At 39.7% G+C, this 10,000-nt stretch overlaps 4 protein-coding genes across 7 annotated transcripts in view; 2 read left to right on the top strand and 2 right to left on the bottom strand.

Moving 5' to 3' along the window:
- Positions 1-656, bottom strand: part of LOC138051318 (transmembrane protein 177-like) — a 3,456-nt gene extending 2,800 nt beyond the window's left edge. The window contains exon 1 of the mRNA XM_068897505.1: positions 1-656. This exon is cut by the window's left edge and continues 327 nt beyond it. Within this exon, the coding sequence (XP_068753606.1) occupies positions 1-595 (595 nt within the window). The 5' untranslated portion in view covers positions 596-656.
- On the top strand, positions 641-7,711 carry LOC138051315 (uncharacterized). Of its 4 annotated transcripts, none has more exons than XM_068897501.1 (2): positions 641-778; positions 5,230-7,711. In XM_068897501.1, exons 1-2 carry the CDS (start codon positions 708-710, stop codon positions 6,569-6,571), a joined length of 1,413 nt encoding a protein of 470 aa, XP_068753602.1. In that variant the 5' UTR covers positions 641-707; the 3' UTR covers positions 6,572-7,711. The 4 variants fall into 4 exon arrangements, with proteins under 4 accessions (XP_068753602.1, XP_068753601.1, XP_068753604.1 ...); XM_068897500.1 differs by lacking the exon at positions 5,230-7,711 and adding an exon at positions 2,201-3,589 and having other exon boundaries at positions 668-778; XM_068897503.1 differs by lacking the exons at positions 641-778; positions 5,230-7,711 and adding exons at positions 936-1,069; positions 2,201-3,589.
- Positions 7,712-7,717: 6 nt separating this feature from the next.
- Positions 7,718-8,347, bottom strand: LOC138053114 (UPF0711 protein C18orf21 homolog). Its single transcript, XM_068899793.1, has one exon. It carries the CDS (start codon positions 8,345-8,347, stop codon positions 7,718-7,720), a length of 630 nt encoding a protein of 209 aa, XP_068755894.1.
- A 44-nt stretch (positions 8,348-8,391) lies between these two features.
- LOC138051311 (GMP synthase [glutamine-hydrolyzing]-like) overlaps positions 8,392-10,000 on the top strand; it is a 47,457-nt gene continuing 45,848 nt past the window's right edge. Inside the window, exon 1 of the mRNA XM_068897494.1 lies at positions 8,392-8,571. Within this exon, the coding sequence (XP_068753595.1) occupies positions 8,431-8,571 (141 nt within the window). The 5' untranslated portion in view covers positions 8,392-8,430. The remainder of the gene's footprint in view (positions 8,572-10,000) is intronic.

Genomic DNA, 10,000 nt, shown 5'->3' with positions numbered 1-10,000 from the left:
TTGGAACTATTTTCCTGGTACCGTTTGCAATTTCAAATGTCATGTAAAGCCACGAAGGCGCCAACAATATCTGTGGAGCTAAATCAACGCGTTTGATGTGACTTAACTCGTGGCCTATAAGGAACGCGATATTATCATCCGAAGTAAAAAGCGTTTCTTTTAATTTTCCGCCAAATTTTCCTATTTTTCCTTCTTCAAAGTTAGGATTGTTGCCGCCTTCACTATTCCAAGTATTTATGATCTGTTTGAATCTGACAATATCTTGTTCGGTCTTAAAGAAGAAAGACAAAGGTACTCCAATGACAGCTCCATTTGGAAGCCACGTGGCTCCTGCAGACATTGGAAAAAGAGACTTTGCCACGAAGAATCTTATTTTCTCCTGCTCGCGCTTTTCGATGATCCCAAGTTTGGGAGCCACTCTTGCCAGTTGCTCCTTACAACGAATGGGGACTTCCATTTCTGCAGAGTTTACTTTAAGTTCCATTACCCGCTTTACATACTCATGTGGATAGACATGTGGCAATGCCTTAAGAGTAAGCAAAGATCCTGTCAATATGCCGGCCACTACACGAGTAAATTTTCGAGATATCATCATGTCAGTGGAACTCGGAGGAGAAATCGGATATCACTCGACGGACACTTTACGATACATATACTAAGTCTGATGGGACACAGAATGCCCAATCTGACTTAGAGGGAAAGAAAGTATGTGGCTGACAATCAGTACAATCGGATTGACCCTTGTATTTGCTTCCTCTCTGCTCGTCTTTGTGTACTGGTAAGTAATTAAGTAGGTTTTTTTCTAGTATGGTCACGGCCGCATTTCACGTTCATAATGATAAGTCTTAGTTTTGTGCCTTTCGTGGTACTCCCAGGCAACTTTCGACCACTTCCGGCCTTGCGCGACTGCTGTCTGTCAGGAAGATTACATCATCAGTTGACATCTTGGGTCTCTTGGAGGGGAAGGGACGGAGATTTAAGTTACAACTCTACTCAGTATAAGCAGAATCCTTATCCATGAGGCCATTGTCTTACTGACCGATCCTTGCAGGAAGGTTTGCAACTCCCTGTACGTCTTCCATGGCATATTTAATTGAACTTGTAAAAATTGAATCACTCGAATTTCAGCTCCTGGGTGATAAGTTGTTTTCAAATACCTCATCTTTACTTGAGAGAAAGTTCGGAAATCCTTCTCTGATCTGATATCAATGTCTCCCCTGAATGTTTATGCCCGGGGGGAGGGGGGGGGGGGTACTCGATGTATCCCTGGTTGGGGAGGTGCGGCGCGGCCCCTCATAAACTGACCCTGTTTAAGACAAATATCGCTGATTTTCCTACCCATTTTAAGACAGAATTCCGATTTTTGATACCCTGTTTAAGACATTTAACCCAGTTTAAGACAAAAATTGATAAATTGATACCCTGATTAAGACAAAAAATGATAAATTCGATACCCTGTTCAAGACAAAAATCCTGAAAAACATACCCTGGCTGGCCGCACGTCCCCATTAAGCCCTTATAAGGGAGTACCCCCCCCCCCCCCCCCCGGGTGTTTATGGCAACCAATGAGGCTCTGGTTGGTATATTCAAGATAACATGGGCTAATTGACCTAATCGGCTAACTCAATGTTGTACCCAATTCAAATCTCCCGGAACTAAGATTCTTTGTGTATTGTATTTGCTTGATAATGTAGCATTCATATTTAGATGATATGGAAATACCTGGAACAAAACGTTTTATTCCCAAAGGTTTTAATTGGGTACAACATTGAGTTAGGTCTATGTCAACAATATCTTAGCGTTTCACAATTTAATTTTCAGCCATTTGCATAGCGAAAATAAGATATTTCACTTTAAATTCCAAATGACAAAATAGACATACTTGTAGCTTTTATATGTGACTGTGTCATGGATGTTTACACAATGCATATTGTCATGTACAAAATGAAGGTTGTTGATTAATATCATATCTGGGAATAGAAGCGTGGCCAACTGAACTCTTAGGGCCTTGTGTGTGAGACCAAAAATTTAGTTCAGTCAGTTCGCATAGTATTTTGTGGATACGACATTGTTGACACATCCGTCTCAATTCAGGCAAAGGTCAAATTGACCACTCCCAGGGGAGGGAACTTATTCAGATTCCCATTAGATAACAGCTGTAGTTTTCAATGTAAAAATAAAAGGCATCTGTTAACTTTAGGCTTGTTCATGGAAAGATCTGGAAGGGCAGCAACTTTTGGGGAAGACCCACTTTTCCTTTAGAGGTGGCACTCAGGGAGCATGATGATCTGTTAGTCTCCCTCCTGTTTCAGCATCAAACTGTTTTAAGTTCTGTCAAGAGCTTTTTTGAAGACACTGAATGGCCCTGTGTAATGGTTGGAAGTGCATTTGAAGGATGTGTTCTCCCAAAGCACTTGGGAAGCAAAGGAGAAACAGCCGTTGAAATTGATTTCCTGTTCCGCTTGCCTCTTGCTGTGGCTGGGGAATCTCCAAAACAAAGGTTACAGTATGTGATGTTAAAACAAAAACCTGCCGAAGTGGTTTTAAAAGTTTCCAACCATTCAGTCCTATCATCAAATTATATTGGCATTGAAAGAAAAGCAGAAAATCTGATGGAGACTTTTTCGAGCAGAAGGCGAAGCACCTGTGAAATGGGAAGTTTTTTTGAAGCCGTGGAAGAAAACATCATTAAATCACTGGGGAAGGTTCGTGAGAAGAAACCAGGTGGAATGGAAATGGTATCAAGGAAAGACACACAACACTGTGAAGGTTTTTACCCTTCTATCAGAGTATCATTTTGTCGGCCAATCATAGAACGCTTGGATGAAATGCTGCAGCTTGATCCAGGTACATGGTCAGAAGATGTGTTGACAAATGCACAAATGCTATTTGTGAATCTCACAAACTGGTGCTCTGCCTTGTGGCCAACTAAGTATTTTAATTGTTACTTGGCCATTCAGTGTGAGTGGCCTAAAGAGGCAAGAATTCAGTGGATTGAAAGAGAACGTTTCTGGCCCAGCCATTCTGTTGTGGAAGAAGTTGCAAGGTCTTCTTGCTATTTGCTTCCCCTGTGGGAAAATTTTACACACACCGATGAACGAGACCACAATGTTATGAAATTTAAGATGACCTTCAGTGTGGCAGAAGTCTTACTGTTCTCAGAAACAGAACCAAAGGAAAAACAATGCATTGTGGTTCTAAAATCTCTTAAGGAGAAGTATTTCCTCCACTCTCAAATTATGTCATCATTTTCTATCAAGATGGTCTTCTTCTGGCATTTACAATCAACTTCTTTGCCTGAGCGCCAAAGTTTGGGAAGGGGTGAATTATTGGAAAGACTCCTCCACAACTTTATTGGGTTCTTGAGCGAGGGAAATTTGCCTCACTTTTTTATTCCTGAAATTAATCTTCTTGAGAATTTTGATGAAGCAGAGTTAATTGATACTGTTAAACAGTTGAAGAAAGTCAAGAATAGCTTGCTTGATTGTATCCATTCTGAACTCTTTCATTTCAAATGCACAACAGGACTTAATGAAGATCTTGCTAACAGAATTTTGTCCTTTGTGTAAAATTAAAAATGTTTAATCCATGATGGTTTGATGGTTCCTCAAGGTCAAGTGAGGCCTTTCAGGGTGTTGGAGCCTTGTCTGGTTTCTGCGTCTTTTCAATTATTACTAAAGCTGCAAATTTCTATGTTGCCTTCTTGATTTTCTTAAGTAAATTATTAAGTGTCTTTGCCTCCGCAACCTCCATTTTGGGATGGTCATGACTTTCTCATTTTGAAGTTTGCAGCTTATTCCTGTCACTTGTCCTACCCTGCCAGTTTTCAGTTTTGGGCAGGGAATTCATTAGTGGCCAAGCACCAGGCAAATTGACCAAATGTTGACACAACTTCGCCCTGTTGTTTTCACAATCTCTTCATTCCTTATTTTGCCAAAAAATTACAAATGCCTGGCAGAAAAACCCAGTCCCCGTTAATGAGACTGCTGGTTGTGTCTTCTTTCAAATTTCCCCCAAAATGGAGTCCTCTGATTGTTTCAACCCCAGGGGGAGGGACTCCCATTTAAAAAGGATGGGGGTGCTCATTGTACCTTTTATTTTAGGGGTTAAAAAAGCAGTTTTGGTACTGCTTAGGGTGTTCAGCCTCAAAAGGTCCACAGCGGGAGCTTTAGCGGTACCTTTTAGGGTATTGAGCCAAAAAATTATGACAGGAGACATTATGACAATTAACTAATTTCTAATTTTGTCTAATTAAAACCCATAATTTGGTCCCTCTTAGGGGTGAAAGAAATTTCATGCCACATCCACAAGACAGGATCTTGGTACCTCTTAGGGGTTCTTTTCAAAATTTCCAACGAGCACCCCTGTCTTTTTTATATGGGAGTCCCCTCCCCCCCCCTCCTGAGGTTTCACCCTTTTTCAAAGCATCTGTTAAAACATTTTTGGAACTTAGGTTTCCATGAGAAGCAACGAAAACAATGCAGAGTTATTGATTTCTGAGTTTGTAGTCATCAACTAGTATTTTAGTCAAAGATATTTAGAGGAATAAAATCTAAGGAACTGTTTCATAATATCCAAATGAGGATTGATGCAACCAATGACTAATAAAACACAACAAGTTTCAAGTATCCTTTTAACAGAATTGATTGTTTCCAATAAATTATTATTGATTGGTTCATTTGATTTGCATTAATAATATTTCCTGATTTCAGTTTAATACAGAGCCCCCAATTGGCACTCCAGCACTAGACACTTAAATAAAGCACAGCTGTGAACCTGTCTTAGTTAGTTGTTGGACATAACTCTTCCCGTAAACCAACAAAATGTAATCATTTCATTTCAATCACCATTTTTCTTGTCTAGGCCAGCCACATGGTGAAATCAGTATTTGCTATTTATAGTAAAACGGCTGTGCTCTTTTTATTTGGAAACATTTCAGTTTAAAATTAATTCCCTTTCTTAGTTTTTTGCTCTTTGAGAGCAATATATAAATACAGGACAGATTGCAGTTAAAGTAGAAGTATATATGTTTGTTGTTGTTGAGTGTCATTGTTTCCCTCTTAAATTACTATTAAATTAACCCATTTTTCACCTATTGCTGTAGGAGTGAGACTGAGTATAAATGCCAGACAATTTTCCTTGTCATTTGGGGGTGGTTCAAGAGTCTATGGGTTAAAAAAGCAAATTCATTGTGAAAATTGAATAATTTTTATTCCAAATTTGTTTTAGGATAACCAAAAGACAGGAGTCCAAGAAACAGGATGAAGAACTCGAGAGGGCTCTATTCAAGTATGAAAATTTCCTTTTGCTCAACATGGCTCAACATAAGTTGGTTTTTCATGCAATAAAAGCAGAGAGAATATTATGCCAATTGCAACAGTGTATTCTTCCAGTGGGGAGCATGTTTGAGGGTTCGCACATTGTGGAGTGCCCAACCAATGGTGTTGTCTCACAAGAAATGGATTTTATGGTCATTTTACCAGATGTAACTGCAACTGAAACAGAAGATGGAGTTTTACAGCTTGTCTCTGTCGAAGAATGCAATCCAGGGTATGCTAATCTTAAAGTAATGGATGCCACACGCATCACCTTACAGGACATCCCAGTGGTTCAAGAACGAGCAAGTGATCCATTGTCGATGTTTTACGAAGTCTACAATGATGAACTATTTCTTTCACACAAATTAGTGCGGGTGTTTGAGAGACGTGTGGAGTATGCAGTTTCCAGAGCTGTTGGAACGAAGTTTAAAAAAGGTCTTGATCTGGGCATGAAGAGAAAAACCATTGACGACTTTTATCCAGTTATGACTATATTCCTCAAGGAACCAATCCATTGTTTGATTTGGCCAGATCCAATGGCATGGCCTGATTCTGCTTTAGGTGCATTGTTTGACACTCTGTCAGTAATTCAAGGCTGTCAAAATGATCTTAATTGGCAAAATCAAATCATAGACATAGCACCAGCCATATTGTGTGATGTTCCAGTAGCTGTAAAAGATGAATGGCTCAAGCGAAAACGATGCTGGCCCAACCAGGAACTGGTAGAAAAAATCTCCCGGCTACAGTGTTACTTAATGGCAAAGCCACATCCATTCACCACAAACAGGTTATTGGAATGGAGATTTAGCTTCAGTTCAGCAGAACTTCTTCTCAGTTCTGTTATCAAACCTTGGCAAAAACAGTGTTTGATGGTATTGAAAGCATTGCGAAGAAAACATCTCCAGAAACCAAAAGTTATAGCTTCATATCACTTAAAAACTGTGCTGTTTCGTGTTTTAGAGTGCTTGCCAGAGAGGCATCTGAGAGAATCTGTTAGTAGGGGGGCTTTTTTAGTAAAGCTCCTTGGTGAACTAATATCTTGTGTGAGACACAAGAACTTGCCTAACTTTTTTATCCCCCAAAATAATATGTTCCGTCATTACGAAAACAAAGACCTTGAGACAGTTTTGGCAAGACTTGAAGATATGAGGGAAAATTTACTGTTATATCTCACAGATGATCTCTTCACAACTTCACCAACAGAGGAAAGAGAAGAAAAAGAATTCCAAGAAACATACTGGGGAGTTATTTAAGTTCCTGGCCTTGGATTGAAGGATTTTGGTGTTGCAACTCTCTGTGGTTAATTTGAATTTAATTAAATTATACAACTGTGGTAACTTAAAAGAACTGAACCCCTGAGCTGCCCCCATTGATGAGCAACTTTGTCTTCTGGTAAAATCCATAAGTGTCAATCTCAGAGGAAATGGATTAAAGACAATTCAAAATGTTTTGGAGTAAATGAAAACCTGTCTAAAATTGGGTTAACCCTTTCACTCCCAAGAGAGCCACTTATAGATTTTACTCTGTCTAATGCCAGACAATTTTACTCGTCAATGGGGAACCCTACGGGGGTGAAAGGGTTAACTCTCAGCCCTGGCACTCAACATGCTTCCCCCTTACATTTAAGTGGAGGTGTGCTGCTTGGTTTCGGTGGTCCTGCTTTAAAAGTAAACTGCTAAATGCAGGTGTGTGTGGGGGGGAGGTAGTCAAGATTATACTTGCCAATTTTTGGGGGCTGACCTTTCTTATTAGGAATTTTCACTATTTTTTTCCATGTACTTGTGAATACCCATAATTTCCCAAGGACTGAAAAATTGTCAGGAAAATTTCAATCAAAGCTATGGATTATTTTTTCCTGCTAGTAGTGGTCTCTTTTCTTTTGTGTTCGCTGGGCTCAGGAGTATAGGAAAGGAGACCTCGTCCACCCCATGATGTTTGGCGACTGTGACTTGAGCCCGCTGTGTCTTGTGCATTGCTTTACAGTAATTCCACTGTTGTTGTAAAGTGAGCCCACAGAAAATGAAGTATCATATGCAGATTTGGTTGCCAAGTAACTGCCTCACATGCTCAACACAGCGAGTTTCTACCCATGGGAGACATATTTTCCTGTACTTGTCAGCCCTGTGAATGCAAAAAGACAAGAGACCTCTGCTAGCAGGAAAGGAATGTTCTTGTACCATGTGGCAAAGGAAATGGCCGACACTATTTTTTTGAGAATGTGAAAAAATAACAGCATAATCCTAGTTACTGCTTTTCAAAAACCATAATAACCTCTAAGTTTAGCATTCCTAATTTAATTTCACACAACAAAGATTCCTTAATCTTTCCCCAGAGCATCTCTGTGTAGCGAGGCCTGTTATGATGCAGCTTCAGTTTTCCCTTGATGTGGAGTTCAGTGGTTACAAACTTGACAAAAAATCTTGTAAACTCGAGCTTTCACCTGTTCCAGCAGATTGGTGTTGCAAGATTCTCTTAAGTTTACCTATGCGCCTTCTTTGTCGCATATTTCCAGATTTTGATGAAATAGCATTGCCATCTTTATCCAAGCTAGTGTTTCCTGGAGTTGACAACACCAAATTGTGGACATTAGATGCATTGGTTGTCCTACTTGACTGAGGGGTGTTGGATGTCTCTGATCTTAGATGGCCTGTGTGAAAGGAATGTTTACCACACTTCTTACAGAACACGCTGACGTGGTTCGCGTTTCGTGGAAGCCTCATAAATTCTCCATGTCTCTTGTGGTAGTTCTTTTCTTCTTTGTTGTTGACCCTCGTCTGTTTTTGTTTCTTTGTTTTGCGATGCTTTGTAAGAGCTCTCACGCGACAGTTTTCAGCCGAAAACAATTCAAAACAGTGCTGGCAATATTTCAGCGTCAAGTCATAATCATCACCAATTGATTTTCCAATTTCGCTGCGGTAAAACCGTGATAATGCAGGATTTTGTTGCGAACACTGCATGGCCAACCTCCATAAGTGTTGAACAACTGAACATTTTCTTGTATCGGACTCGATCGACTCGATCGACTCCATATTGGATTCCGTTCCGCTGACTTTAGAGTATGCGCATAGTGTTTTCTTTTGAACTCGCGCAACCGCGGGAAGTGAAGTGGAAAATGGCGGCGAACCTCAGCAAAGTTGCTGGAATGGGTTCGTGTATCAACGGTCACGTAGTTCAAAACGACAGCGTGATGTCGGAACCGCTACAAGGACAAGAAAAAGTGGCTATACTAGATGCCGGAGCACAGTATGGCAAGGTGAGATTACCTTCTAGTTTTGCGGAAAATCATGAAAAACCGAAGATTGCCTGATTATTTTGTTTATCATTTTCGATCCCGTTGCGTTAGACAGTGTTTTTGGATTTTGGGGAGGATGATCATGGAGAAAATCAATATTTTTGCTTTAGTTTCATGGAATATTATCCATACGTAAGGGCATGTTGTGACGGTCACATAAAAAGCACATTGTAACAAAACCCGCTCGTCGTGAAATCGACCTTTCCTGTTTGTTGCTATTTTGTTAGAGTGTCACGATGTTGATATATTGACGCGGGGATTTTTCATCGATGGCTCCGAGTAAAGGAGATGGACGTTAAAATCCGTCGTTCGTGCTTGATTTTATACACAGACTTCTGGCAGATAATTGCGTGAGACATGTGTTTCATATTAACGGGAAATTAGTCAGATGGCGTGAATCAGATAGATCTGCTGTTTTCTACTGTATCTCTGTGAAGTTCTGGCCCCAGCTGTTTTAAGGGTGGATAGCGCCATCCACAGAATAAATCACTATCCACTGGATAATTCAATTGCGTTCGCTAGTGTTTATCCGCTGGATACCGTTATCCACCTTTTGAACAACTGAAGCCTGATGAGCAGCAAAACATATTCTGTTCAGCATTTTATCCGGATAATGTGGAGATTGTTTCTGTTTTGCAAATTACAGTTTGGGTTTTTGTCACATTTAAGATAAAGGATAAATAAAAAAACGTTAATTTTCCATATAATTAAGGGTTTTACTCCAGTTGCTTATATACCAGTCAAAGTAAATCCCTGCCCGGGCCATAGCGGGGAATTGCGGGGACTTAAACTTATTTTCACTCAACTTTGGTCCCCCCCCAACAAGAGCAACACCAAATAAAGAAATCTTCTCTCACTTTGCTACATTTTACAAAATCAACGGCAGGATTCTGGAAGCCGACCAGAAAAGGTACACAAGTTATCATCATGTGCATGGATTAATTTCAGAAATGCTGGAGACAATGCATGAGAATGATCTATTTAATAATATGTTTCCAGAGTTTTCGAATGTGGTACATATTCTTGCAGTGATAGCTGCTACAGCGTGTTCTGCAGAACGATCATTCAGTGAGGTGCACAGATTGAAAACGTACCCCTACAGCACCACCAACAACGTGTCAGTAACATCGCACGTAGTAACATTGAAAGGGTATAATTTGCCAGCTCTGAAGTCAACAATGACATAGATGAATAAAGTTCATTCAGTTCTCTTGTAGTTATCAAACTAAATTATCAAACCAAGTTATTATGCTATTAATAAAATTAAATATCTAAACATAATTATATAAGACTATTTAAAAATTTTGATATATAAAATAGTAGAAGTAATTACTCAAAGTACTTAAACATGAAAAAGTCCTCTGATCTTTTGGTTCTACAAGTTACACAG

The sequence above is a fragment of the Montipora capricornis genome, chromosome 6 (assembly GCF_036669925.1).
Source record: "Montipora capricornis isolate CH-2021 chromosome 6, ASM3666992v2, whole genome shotgun sequence".
In the NCBI taxonomy this organism is placed as follows: Eukaryota; Metazoa; Cnidaria; class Anthozoa; order Scleractinia; family Acroporidae; genus Montipora; species Montipora capricornis.
This window is presented reverse-complemented; position numbering and strand designations above follow the sequence as displayed.